Below are 13720 nucleotides of genomic sequence, written 5' to 3'. Positions count from 1 at the left end.
AGAGCAGAGGCAGGAGGTACGTTCTCCTTTGGAAGATGCAGAGATTTGGGCCCAGAGGTGGGGCACCACTTCTCCGCGGCTCCCAGCAGGTTACCATCGTGAGTAGGAAAATCTTGGAGGGTCCGATGGCCCAGGGTCAACTCTTGACTCTACTTGTTCTGTGGCCTTGGGCAACTGCCTTCACTTCCCTGAGCCTGCTCTCTTCTCAGTGACAGGGGGATGGCAATGCTCTCCTCCTCCAAGTGTGGAGGGATTAAATTCGCTGACTCAGGAGAGGGCTCAGCCCAGCCCAGCACTGGCAGATGCTCAGCAAATGGAAGCAGCATTCTACGCGGGCGCACCACCTGCCACAGGCTCTCGGCTGAGTCAAACAAACAGTGACTGGTTCAGCCCTGGGAACTGCCTCCACTCGTGTGTGTCTTTTGGTGTCTCTCTGTGTCCGTGTCTATAAAGTGGGATAAGCTTCCCCTGGCTCACCTGGCAACAGGAAGATAAAAGTCAGAGGCACAGAAGGCAGAAGACTTGGGCTGTGGGTCTCCATGCCCCACAGACCACCTTTTTCTAGGCTGGGGGCTGGCTTGATTCCACAGGGATACAGGAAGAAGCAGCAACCCTGGAATTCTCCAGAGACGTCTGGGTCAAACTTCCTAGGGAAGAAGGCCTCTTATCTGTGGACTTACCTGCCATAATATAAGATGGTTTCAGGCTTGATGGCTCCATCCAGATGGACGTGCAGTTCTACCTGCAAGGGCGCAGAGGAAAAGGAGAGAAAAACAAACACCCATGAATGCCTGAAGGACCTTACAGAGGGGCAGTGTTAACATTAACTGTGACAACCATTAGTCACCACATACTGGACGCTTACCACATACACTTCACTAAACTGTTTACACGCATTATCCTGTTTAATCCTTGTCTGTAGGGTGGGTTTAATTATCATCTCTGCCTCTTTCACAGTGGAGAACACTGAGGTTCAGAGAGGTTAAATAACTTGTCCAAGACCACACAGCTCTAAGTGATGGAAACAGGAACCCAACCCAGTGCCTTTGTTCTTAACCACAGCTGCTAAGTGGCAGAACCGGAATTCCAACCCAAACCCAATTCTGAAGCTGGTGCTCTTTAACACGAGGCCAGCCATGGGCCCGGAGGAGCGACAGAGCCTCAGCCATCATGCAGGCAGATCCCGCTCTCAGCCAACTCACCAAACAAGATCCAACTCTAACAAAAAGGATTGGCCCAGACCTTCTGGACTAGTGAATACCTACAACATATTTCAAAAATCAGTCTCCATTTTCAAAAGCGTGTGTTACTGAAAATGAAACACTGCTTATCAGGAATCAATATTTGACAATAAGATCCTTCCAGGACTCTAGAAAGGGCACCAGATACTTGGCCATCTTGGTGATCCTCTCCTACGTGCTCAGCCCCATGGACAATACTCCATACACAAGGCCAAGAGTTTAAGGACAAGGACTTTGGGGAGAGCTCATCAGGCTGGACTCCCAGCTCTGCCTCCTCTCTGGCTGTGTGATCTTAGACAAGACACTTGATCTCTCTGAGCCTCAGTTTCCTCAACTGAAAACAGCGGCAAAGATTGCCTCCCTGTCCAAGAGTTTAAGGATTTAAAAAGACAGTGTATAATGATGAAAAGTCTGAAAGAGAAATTAAGGAAACACTCCCATTTACCATTGCAACAAAAAGAATAAAATACCTAGGAATAAACCTACCTAAGGAGGCAAAAGACCTGTATGCAGAAAACTATAAGACACTAATGAAAGAAATTAAAGATGATACAAACAGATGGAGAGATATACCATGTTCTTAGATTGGAAGAATCAACATTGTGAAAATGACTATACTACCCAAAGCAATCTACAGATTCAGTGCAATCCCTATCAAACTACCAATGGCATTTTCCACAGAACTAGAACAAAAAATTTCACAATTTGTATGGAAACACAAAAGACCCCGAATAGCCAAAGCAATCTTGAGAAAGAAAAACGGAGCTGGAGGAATCAGGCTCCCTGACTTCAGACTCTACTACAATGCTACAGTAATCAAGACAGTATGGTACTGGCACAAAAACAGAAATATAGATCAATGGAACAGGATAGAAAGCCCAGAGATAAACCCACACACATATGGCCACCTTATCTTTGATAAAGGAGGCAAGAATATACAATGGAGAAAAGACAGCCTCTTCAATAAGTGGTGCTGGGAAAACTGGACAGCTACATGTAAAAGAATGAAATTAGAACACTCCCTAACACTATACACAAAAATAAACTCAAAATGGATTAAAGACCTAAATGTAAGGCCAGACACTATCAAACTCTTAGAGAAAAACATAGGCAGAACACTCTATGACATAAATCACAGCAAGATCCTTTTTGACCCACCTCCTAGAGAAATGGAAATAAAAACAAAAATAAACAAATGGGACCTAATGAATCTTAAAAGCTTTTGCACAGCAAAGGAAACCATAAACAAGATGAAAAGACAACCCTCAGAATGGGAGAAAATATTTGCAAATGAAGCAACTGACAAAGGATTAATCTCCAAAATATACAAATAGCTCATGCAGCTCAATATCAAGAAAAGAAACAACCCAATCCAAAAATGGGCAGAAGACCTAAACAGACATTTCTCCAAAGAAGACATACAGATGGCCAACAAACACATGAAAGGATGCTCAACATCACTAATCATTAGAGAAATGCAAATCAAAAATACAATGAGGTATCACCTCACACTGGTCAGAATGGCCATCATCAAAAAATCTACAAACAATAAATGCTGGAGAGGGTGTGGAGAAAATGGAACCCTCTTGCCCTGTTGGTAGGAATGTAAATTGATACAGCCATGGAGAACAGTATGGAGGTTCCTTAAAAAACTAAAAATAGAACTATCATATGACCCAGCAATCCCACTACTGGGCATATACCCTGAGAAAACCATAATTCAAAAAGAGTCATGTACCACAATGTTCACTGCAGCACTATTTATGATAGCCAGGACATGGAAGCAACCTAAGTGTCCATCGACAGATGAATGGATAAAGAAGATGTGGCACATATATACAATGGAATATTACTCAGCCATAAAAAGAAACGAAATTGAGTTATTTGTAGTGAGGTGGATGGGTCTAGAGTCTGTCATACAGAGTGAAATAAGTCAGAAAGAGAAAACTAAATACCATATGCTAACACATATATATGGAATCTAAAAAAAGGTTCTGAAGAACCTAGAAGCAGGACAGGAATAAAGACACAGACGTAGAGAATGCACTTGAGGACACGGGGAGGGGGAAGGGTAAGCTGGGGCGAAGTGAGAGAGTGGCATGGACATATATACACTACCAAATGTAAAATAGATAGCTAGCGGGAAGCAGCTGCATGGCACAGGGAGGTCAGCTCGGTGCTTTGCGACCACCTAGAGGGGTGGGATAAGGAGGGTGGGAGGGAGACGCAAGAGGGAGGGGATATGGGGATGTATGTATGTATACAGCTGATTCACTTTGTTGTACAGCAGAAACTAACACAACGTTGTAAAGCAATTATACTCAAATAAAGATGTTAAAAAAGAAAAAGAAAAAGACAGCGTAGGTGGGCGAGTTCGGCCCACAGGAAGACAGCCTCTGCCTCTCAGCCAGGGCCCTTTCCGCAGGCTGTTAAGAGCAGCACAGCAGGTGCTGGGAAACAGTGGGAAAGCAACTGCCGTCTCCCTGTTCCAGGTCATGGAAGAAACTTTTTCCCAGCCAGGGAGAGAGCCAGAAAAATTTTAATTAACATCTCTACCAGGGTGGGGCCTTCTCTGGAACTTGGGAGCCTGGACAAGAAAGTGGCCGCCCTGGCTGGAAAGGGAGTAGCCAGGGAGCCAATGACCCAAGGGCATCCTGGAAGCACCCATGTGAGCTGCTTCCTGTGGGGGAAATCCGGCCTGGGGCCCATGGGAGGCCAGCAGACACAGGGCCGCCAAGCCCCCCTGTCAGCAGGACATCCAAGTAATCAAATCTCTCCGGAAGTCACTCAGCAGCAAAGGACCAACTCTGTCACAGAGTTGACAAACTCTTGAGGGAGTTGTTGGATTCCCTGATGAAATGAATTCAATGCCCACTTAGCCAAAAGTTTACTGGGTTCTCAGAAAGTGCTCTGCATTGGAAACACGGAAGCTTCCAGCGCAGGGAGCTGCCAACCAGCTGTTTGACCTTGGACAGGTGACCTCACCTTTCCGAGCCTCTGTTTTCTTATCTTTAACCTTCACAGGGCTGTGGCGAGGATTCAGCCAGAGAGACAGGGCAGTGCTGTGGTTAGAGCTGCAATTCCAGCTCCTCCACTCACTCCCTGGGTGACCTGGAGAAACTTACTTCGGGGAGGATGACACGCCTTCCTCCCAGGGCTTCGTGAGACTTAACCACGTGAATGCACGTAGCGTGCTTAGACCAGGACTTGGCACGTAGCAACAGCATTTAGCGTAATAAGCATAACTAAGAATCCCTCATTCACCAAATAGTTGAGGCCCTGCTGGGTGCACTGGGGATGGAGAGATAAACTAAAGTGACAGAGTCCTGCTCCCGTGAGCAAGGGAGAGAGACATTAAGTAAATGTCACATTGGTAAATGTACAATCACAAGCCAAGACAACTCCTGGGAGGCACAAACATAGACCTACCAAAGAGGTAACAAACAAAAGGACTCGCCCAGCTAGAGGGCCAACGATGGCTTCCCAGAGAAAGCAGCGCTTAAGCTAATAGCTGAAGGATGAAGAGGAACCAAGTAGGCAAAGGCAGGGGTGAGCAGGAAGGCTGCAAGAGCATCTACGCAGAGGGAACAGCATGTGCGAAGGCCATGCAGTGGGAGAGGATGTGGTGTTCGAGAGGAACTGAAATGGGTTCAGAGAGGGGAGCGGTTGTGGAGCTGGAGAGGCTGCAGGGGCACAAGGAGCATTGGGTTCTAACCTGAGAGCAACAGAGAAGCCATGACAGGGTTTGAAGCTGAAAAGGACAAAGCATAGCAAGACCAGTTAGAAGTGGTCTTGTGAAGTTTATGAGCGATGACGGTGCCTTGGACCAGGGTGGCAAGGCAGATACGGCAAAGCAGGTGGACAGCAAGCCAGGTCAAGGATGATGGTTCGGGTCTGAAGCCTGGGTGGGTAGCGATTCCCACGCTCTGAGACAGAGAGCCCAGGAAGAGGACCAAGTGCTGAGGGGGGGAGGACGGGTGGGGCACAGGGAGAGAAGTACGGTTAGTGTGATCTTACTTAGGTGAAGTCGGGACACCTCTGAGACCTCCAAATGCACATGGACGGACCCAGTGGCTGTGCAGGTCTGGAGCTCTCGGAGAGATCCAGGCTGGAAATGTGAGTAGGAATATAGATGACTGGGGCTGTGATTTTGAGTGAGCTCACCCATGAAGGGAACGTCGAGGAAAGAGCATGGGACAAAGCCTGGACAAGCGCCAGCTCCCAGTGGCTTATAGAAGAGGGTGAGCCTGGAGAAGAGCTGCCAGAGATGGAAGGGAAACCAGCAGTGTGTGGTGTGCAGAAGGCAAAAGGCGATCAGACTTCAAGAGGGAGGAGTCACCCCCTCACCAGGGTCAGTGCAGAGGGCTGAATGGTAGTCCCCCAAAAGATGTCCACATCCTAATCCCCAGAACATATACTTCCACAGAGGGCAAAAGATGGGATTACAAATCTTGAGAGGAGGAATTTTTCCTGGATTTATCTGGATGGGCCCTACACCCAGTCCTCTTTCTCCTTATAAGGGAGGCAGAGAGTTTTGAGAGACACACACAAGAGGAAGCAGCCCTGGGACCACAGCAGCAGATGAGAGTGACGTGGCCACAAGCCAACGGACACCTGCAGCCACCAGAAGCCGGAAGAGGCAACAAATGGTTACTGAGAAGGTGGGGGGGGGGGGGGTCCCTCTGAGAAGAAAATAGAGGAGGAATCAGCCAGGGGGAAGGAACAGGAAGGAGAGCGAACAGGCAGAGGGACATGCAGACGCTAAGTGTCGGAATCAGGTGGTGAGAGATGAGGCCAGAGAGAAAGTTAGGGGGGTGGAGGGCAGGGAGATCTCACAGGTCACAGTAAAGGGCGATCCCCTGAAGGGTTTTGCATGGGGAAGTCACCTTTTAAAAGCTTTCTCTGGCTGCTGTGTGGAAAGCAGGCTGAAGAGAAGTCAGAACAGAGGACAGAGAGCTGACACAGTGGTCCAGGTGGGAGATGAGCCACCACTGGGAAGACTTGCTGCAGCACCAGAGGCAGCACATGCTCAGGGAGCCTGAGCTGAGCAGTGTGAGGGAAGGAGCCCTCAGAGATCCCACGGGCTGCGCGAGACTAGAGTGCCCCGGGGGGAGGGAAAGCAGAGCCTGCCACTTGCCCACCGTGCCCTACAGGTCCCAGCCCTCCTCAGGGCCTCCTGGGAAGCTGTCCAGACACGTTTCAGGTGAGGAACAGAGGCCAGGTGCTGCCTCCATAGGCGGTCCAAGCTCAGGCAGGCCTCCCACTGAACTTTCTGGAAAACTGAGACTACCCATGGAGAAGTCTGCCAGCTTAGAGATGGATGGCGACCGCACTCTGTTGGACCCATTCAGGGAAAAGAAATGGCAGCAGTGGCCTCCAACTTACTGAATATCTCCTACGTTCTGGAGCATTTACATGCATCATCTTATTTCATTCTTACAACAAGTGAGGTGGGGACTTCACTCCCATTTTACACATGAGGAAACCGAGGCTCAGAAAAGTATCCAAGGACACAGAGGCAGTGATGCAGTTAGGATTTGTACCCAGGTTAGAATCTTGAGCTCCTGCTCTACTTTCTCTGCAGGCCTAGCCTCAGACGTAAATAATCCAGCCATGATAATAGCTGTTTACTGTTATCAGACCCTTTATTTCATTTGGTCTTCACCCCTAGGCAAGGGACACACTAGCTCCATGTTGCAGATGGGGAATTGGACTTGCCAAGCTGAGCTCAGAGGAATTCCGTGACCTGCCCAAGGTTAACCAGACTGACAGTGGCAGAGCTGGGTTAGAAGCCAAGGCCCTCCACCTCTAACCCAAGTCCTGCGCACTGCCACACGACCTCCCTGGCGCTTGCACCAGACCTACACCCGGCCTCCTGACCACTCAGGAGGAGAATCTCAGCACCCCCCTCCCCTGCATTCGCTCTCCATGGGCCTGACTCACAGCGAGCGTCTGACAGAACTGCAGGAAATCCTCCAGGTCTAAACAGGAAGCATCCCCAGTCGCCAAAAAAATATTTACTAAGCCCCCTTCAGGTGCCAGGCTCTGTGGGGACATGGGGAAACATGCCGAGTCCTTGCTCGCAGGAGATGCCTGGCAGGCAGGTAAGGCCCAGGGAGGTATATGCGCTCACCAAGGTCACGCAAGGTGTCAGTGGCAGAGCCAGGACGGGGACCCAGGGTCGTGGACTCCAGGACCAGACACTCCCACGTCTGACTCCCGCTCACAACTGGAGGGGCTGTCTACCTTCAAGGCACACCTGAATCACACTACTTCTCCCCAGACCCCCTGCAAACACACCCATTTTGTTTTCATCCCACTGACTTTTTCAGTTTACTTACTTACCATGCCCCTGTCCCCAACTCTTAGTTTCTTTAAAGCGGGGGCTTTGTGCTATCATGCTGTGCCCTCAGGGCCTAGGACAGTGCCCCGCCTAGCAAGAAGTGCTCAGTAGGTGTTGAATGACTAAGTGATTGTTTTCTCCTCTCCCTGTCCCATGTCAGCAGTGCTGTGTCCTCTCCCTGCAGCAAGGAAGGGCTGACCTACCCCCTTGGGCCTGGCAGAGAACCCAGATGGGGCAGAGTAGCCAGGGTTGCTTGACCGGCCCCCAGAACCCGGGCACTGCAGTTAGAACCTGGATGAGCCACAGGTGCCCACTTCCCTTCTTAGCCCTGCTCTTGGCATGGAGCTGGGCAGAACCAGAGGTCAGTGCCCTCATGCCACCACAGCCTCTCAGCTGACTTTTGGGGTGAAGCCAGGAGACAGAGCAGCTCCAGGTCTGACACTGTTTCAGTCATGCCTCCTCCAGGCAAGTCCTCTGGGCTCAGCCGCATCTGGGCTCCTATAGCTCCGAGGTACAGAGCAGAAGGGGCCTAGCAGGCCCTCAGTGCCTCCTGCTGACTCAGGGCCCAACCAAGCCCTCTGCTGCCTCTGTGAGCTTCCCCAGGGGCTTCACAGGAGGCAAGGTGTGTCCTCAGCCAGGGGGACATCCTGTTGAACAGCAGCCTAGGAACTTCGCACAGTTACCCCCATTTTATAAGTGAGAAGTCTGAGGCTCAGAGAGTTTAAGGAACTTGCCCTAGGGCACAGTCTAATGAGTGCCACACCGGGAAGCTGTTTGACTCTAAAGCGGGAGGTCATAACCACCATGGTACACTCTGTTCATCCTGCATATCGGTGCTGAGTCAGCACTGGTAAAATCTAAACACGATTAATAACCACGACAAGGCTGATCAATAGCAGCTGGCATTGGCCTGCCCCCTGACCCAGGCCTGCACTTGGCATTTTATGTAGGGTGGATACAAATATGATCCCCGTTTTACAGATGGGGAAACTGAGGCACAGAGAAGCCACTCACTCAAGACCCCCAGAGACTGTCTCTTCCCCCACCTTGCCGCTCTGGAGCCTCAGAACCCTAAGTTTTCAATTAGCAATAATCACGCCTCGGATAAACCTCATTGGCTACGATACTGCCACTGCGCAAAGCTTCAGAACCCTAAGGAGTGTGGGTGAGCCTGGTCCCAACACTCTGGGTAAATGTAGGCTTGAACCCCACCTTGGCCGCCCTGGCTTACTCTTCTCCCCTGTCCAAAACCAGGCCACAGTCCTACCCTTCCCTGGCCCAGGGGGCACCCCCTAGGACAACAGGGCAGACGGACAGGCTTCTTCCAGCTCACAGGGCCCCTTCCCACCCAGGCCAAGCCCACCCTGAGGTCAGATGTGGAATCAGGAGGCTGGCTGTCCTGTCCTGCCTCAGTGTGGACCACAGACACTGCACTTTCCTTCTCTGGTCCTTGCTTCTTCCTCTGTCAAACAAAAGGCTTCAATGAAACCCAATCTCACTCTTACCCTCCCTCCCAACTGCCACAGGGCGTTGTAACAGGTAAGGCAAGCTCTTCCCAGCCAGGGGCATTTTTCTTTTAACAGGTGGCTCTGGTAACAGAAAAGCACCAAAAGCCCAAAGCAGTGCTAACACAGTGGGCTTTGTGGCTGGAAGACAAGAGGAGAGAGAGAGGGAGGGAGAGAGGCGGGGGGCGGGGGGGGGGGAGTGGGGGGGAGAGAGGCGGGGGAGAGAGTGGGGGGGAGAGAGAGGGAGGGAGGGAGGGAGAGAGAGAGGGAGGGAGAGAGAGAGGGAGGGAGAGAGAGAGAGAGAGAGAAAGAGAGAGGGAGACAGAGAAAGGGAGAGAGAGAGAGAGGGGGGAGGGAGAGAGAGAAGGAGAAAAAGAGAGGGAGAGAGAAAGAGAGGGAGAGAGAGAGAGGGGGGGAGGGAGAAAGAGAGAGGGAGAGGGAGGGAGAGAGAGGGGGAGGGAGAGGGGGGAGGGAGAGAGAGGGGGAGGGAGAGAGAGGGGGAGGGAGAGAGAGGGGGAGGGAGAGAGAGGGGGAGGGAGAGAGAGGGGGAGGGAGAGAGAGGGGGAGGGAGAGAGAGAGGGGGAGGGAGAGAGAGAGGGGGAGGGAGAGAGAGAGGGGGAGGGAGAGAGAGGGGGAGGGAGAGAGAGGGGGAGGGAGAGAGGGGGGGAGGGAGAGGGGGGGAGGGAGAGAGGGGGGGAGGGAGAGAGGGGGGAGGGAGAGAGAGAGGGGGAGGGAGAGAGAGAGGGGGAGGGAGAGAGAAAGAGAGAGGGAGAGAGAGAGGGGGAGGGAGAGAGAGAGAGAGAGAGAAAGAGATGCAGGTGGAGAGAGGCCACTGCAGCCCCCACCGGGGCCCCCAGGGAGGAAATGCACACACGAGGGCCTGCTGCGCCAGCCACGTGCTTCACAAGCCCTAACCAGCATCCATTTCCCCCAAGAACACTGTGACCTTGGCTTTGTCAGCCCATTTTACAGAGAAGGAAGCTGGGGCTCAGGGAATTGTCCACCTGAGCCCTTGTAGCTGATGAGTGGTGAGGCAAGGATCCAAGCTCAGTCTATCCGAATTCCACAGCCACCCCGATTTACAAAGTGGGGTGTAAATCAGCAAAGCAGTTAACAGCATCTGCTTCAGTCTTAGGTAGGTCTGGGTTCAAGTCTAACTCTGCTGCTTTCTGGCTGTGTGACTTTGACAAGTTCCTTCCCCTCTCTGAGCCTCAGTTTCCTTATATGTATATGAAGATAATAGCAGGACTTTAAAGGGCTGTTTTAAGCATTAAATGAGTTACTATATGCAAAGCAGTTAGAACAGTGCCTGAAACGGAGTAAACATTCAAATATGAGAAAGTAAAGTATGTTGGACATTTAGCTTCAATTCTCTGCATTAGGAAGGGACTAGGCTGTTCCAGCCTGGACCAGCTCGCTCTCTAGCCTACAGCTTCAAGGCTGTCAGATTTTGTGTAGCCTTGGACAAGCCACTTCAACTTTCAGGCCTTAATTTCATCATCTGTAAATGGGGACGAAAACATCCGCCTTGTTGAGTTGTCCAGAAGATTCTGTGAGATAAATCACTGAAGGTGCCTGGTACCCACGAACACTCAAATGGCAGCATTGTTACTGTTATTATAATGACAGGCATGTGATCAGTGTTGCTCTCCACGACACTGAACTCCTGAGGGCTATGGGATTTTCCAGCCTTGCCTCGTGTGGAAACAGACTGATAAGGGCCACCCCTCCACCCGCTTTGTACCTCCTCCAGTGCCCAGCAGGTGTTCAGGGAGCTACTTGTTGGAACAACATAATCAGAGCAGGTAGGCAGCCGCCTAGGGTTTTGCTACTCAAAGTGTGGTCCACGGCCCAGCAGCATTAGCATCTCCTGGGAGCTTGTTAGGAGCACAGCATCTCAGGCCCCATCCCAGATCTCTTGATTCAGAGTCTGAACGTTGACAAACGTCAGGTGATGTGACTATACATTAAAGTTTGGAAAACACTGCCTTGCTCTGCCTTCTCAAAGTTGGCCAGTCCTGAGCCTCACCTGGTGGTAGGTATGAGAAGCCAAAGAGCCCAGCAGAGGCTCCTGTCCCAGAGAGGCCCACACCTGGGGCACTGGCACCGCCACCCGCCAAGGGCTTCTGCAGAGGCATTTCAGGAAAGCTGGCTAGGGCATGGGATTTTCGAAGCCAGCCCACCCTGGGCTCAAACCCCAGCTTGGCCACATCCTAGCTGTGTGATCGTAGGCCTAGTTAATCTGTGCCTCTCTGATCATCTATAAAATGCGATGACACCAGCTACCTCCCAGAGTCATTGCTAGGATCAAATGAATTAATGAAGGTTAATGTATTCAGAATGGTGCCTGGCACAGAGCAATAATTCAACTCAATAAGCTCTAGCTGTTAATACTACTGGTTCTCATTACTAGCTACTCCACCCATGGGAAGGCAGGGAACTGGCTCTGGTCACAGGGGCTCTGAGATTCACACTCCTGGCTTCGCTGGCCAGCTCAGGCACGTTCCCTCCTCACAATAATATAAAATGTATGACATCTCACGTACATAGTGGGTGACACTCTACCTTCCCTCCCAAGCATTGCCTTTTAACCTTTGGACACCCCCATGGCAGGTGGAGCCCATTTCCCAGGTGTAGAAACTGAGGCCCAGAGAGGGGAAATGACCTGCCAGCTTGAAGCAGAGAGGATTGGGAGAGGCCAAAAAGATGGGCATGATAATAATAGTCCCTCCCTCATAGGCCTGTTGTAAAAGTATTGCAAAGATCGAGTTGGTGCATATAGCAAGTTCTACAGAAGGGTTGCCTATTATTTCTCTCCATAACCCCTATTTCACTCCCAGTCAAGGAGTGTCTACTGCCTTGGGATTCCTATCAGGGTAAGGTGATCCCCCAGCCCAAGGGCAGAGGGAATCCCAAAGCATTAAAAAAAGGAAAAAAGGGGATTCCCTGGCCATCCAGTGGTTTGGTCTCCATGCTTTCACTAAGATCCCGCAAGCCGCGCGGTGTGGCCAGGGGAAAAAAAAAAAAGCCTTCAAAGGAAAGAAGAACTAATGATGGGGCATGGGGCATCCAGACGAGCTGTGAAGGAGGCATGGGGGATGCAGGAGCTCAGCCCCAGTGCCTGCAACGTCTGGCAGGGAGTAGCGAGCATTTGCCCTCTGGTAGGGGCATCAGAAGTGGGGGCCAGGCCTCACCTCCTCAGAGTCCCCCCTCACCTTCCCCACCCCCAAGGATTCTCACCAACGCTTTTCTGATGATATCTGCCGTCATCACTCACACCTGTTTCTCAGAGGTAAATTGAGGCTGATTGCAGCTCACTCCTTCCCCTAAACCACCCCCAGCAGTCTCAACCCTACTAGCTGATTCACCCTGCTGAACAGACTCCTGGGCCCCTGCCTTCCTTGGACTGAATCTCAGTGCTCCAAAGCCCACCAAGTGGGCCCAGACCCTCCCTGAACCCACCATTCCCAAGACGCCACAGCTGGTGGGAGGAGGGACAAGGGGTTTATCCCTTGGGGCTAGTGGCCGTGGCTTGGCCCCAAGTGAACCCTACCGGGGCCCAAGGCCTAAGGCCCACCCAGCCCCTCTAGTGTGTAAAGAGGGGTGCCCGGCTCCCCTCCCTCCTGTCTCTGGCATGGCCCACTGCTCTCACAGGCACATGCACAAACCGAGGCTCCTTGGCACTCAAAAACCGTCATAGTGTTGGAGTATAAAGCTGTTTCCATTCACCCAGCACTCAGTATGTGTCGTCCACAACACGAGGTGCCTATGGGTGTAGAAACCGGGCCCCATTTTACAGCTGAGGTTCAGAGAGCTTAAGCCACCTGCCTAGGCTGCTCAGCGCCGGCAATGCTAGGACGCCCATCTGACAGATAGTGAAACTGAGACCCAGATGGGCCAAATCAGAGGCAGAAGCAAAACTTGGAAGCCAGCCAGGGGTGCCTCCCGATTCAGGACTCTTCCTTGTCTCTTTGCCTCTCATTAAACGGCCTGGAGGCGGGCGAGGGCCTGAGCTGAGGGAAGAAAGCGCCTGCAGGGGCCCCGTATGCTCCGCGGCCGTGGAGGCCCCTAAGCCCTCCAGCCAGACAAGGACCCGGACGCCGAACCCCGGACCCCGAGCCCCCGCCCGCGCTCACTTTGGGCTTGTCGAAAGCTGGCGTCTGGGCCATGGTGCCAAGCGTGCACCCCGGCGCTGCTCCCTCCGCCGAAGATCGGTGGTCCCCGCTGGGTCGATGGCCGGTCCGCTTTCCCGGGGGCCTGCAGTGACCGCGGCCCGCCAAGCTCTTCTTAATGGGGCCCGGCTCCACCCCCGCCTGCCCCGGGCCCCGCCCCCGCCCCCTTGCCGGAGCCCCCGCCCCGCCCAGCAGACCCGCGCAGCGCATTTCCTGGAACTCCTGCAGGGCGGCGGGGACGTACCCGAGCCACCTCGGGGCAGCGGCCCGCCCCCAATCGCTTGACCGGGACGCCGGGTTGGAGCCACCTGTGGGCTCAGGCTGCAGCCGCCTGGCCGGGCTCTGCCTCCTGCCCGGTCCCTCCGGCACGGTCACGCTACTGTCTGGGCGCCTGCAGTGTGCCAGGCCCGAGCTGGAAGCTGGGAACCGGTGCGCTTCACAAACCTCGTGGGGCTCGCA

At 52.5% G+C, this 13720-nt stretch overlaps 1 protein-coding gene across 6 annotated transcripts in view; it reads right to left on the bottom strand.

Annotated features, from left to right (window-relative positions):
- The window catches only part of ADA (adenosine deaminase), a 28407-nt gene extending 15014 nt beyond the window's left edge, over positions 1-13393 (bottom strand). For all 6 annotated transcript variants that reach the window (XR_014254808.1, XR_014254809.1, XR_014254810.1 and 3 more), the window contains exons 1-2: positions 13226-13393; positions 681-742 (exon numbers count right to left, since the gene is read on the bottom strand). Coding sequence is in view for 3 of the 6 variants with exons in the window: in XM_082430284.1 (XP_082286410.1) it covers positions 681-742; positions 13226-13258 (95 nt within the window). In the remaining 3 variants the exon portion in view is untranslated. The remainder of the gene's footprint in view (positions 1-680; positions 743-13225) is intronic.
- Between the last annotated feature and the right edge of the window lie 327 nt (positions 13394-13720).

The sequence above is a fragment of the Balaenoptera physalus genome (genome assembly GCF_965194825.1).
Source record: "Balaenoptera physalus genome assembly, chromosome: 16".
NCBI classification, from domain to species: domain Eukaryota; kingdom Metazoa; phylum Chordata; class Mammalia; order Artiodactyla; family Balaenopteridae; genus Balaenoptera; species Balaenoptera physalus.
The sequence above is the reverse complement of the archived record's forward strand: the minus strand, read 5'-3'. Positions and strand labels throughout refer to the sequence as shown.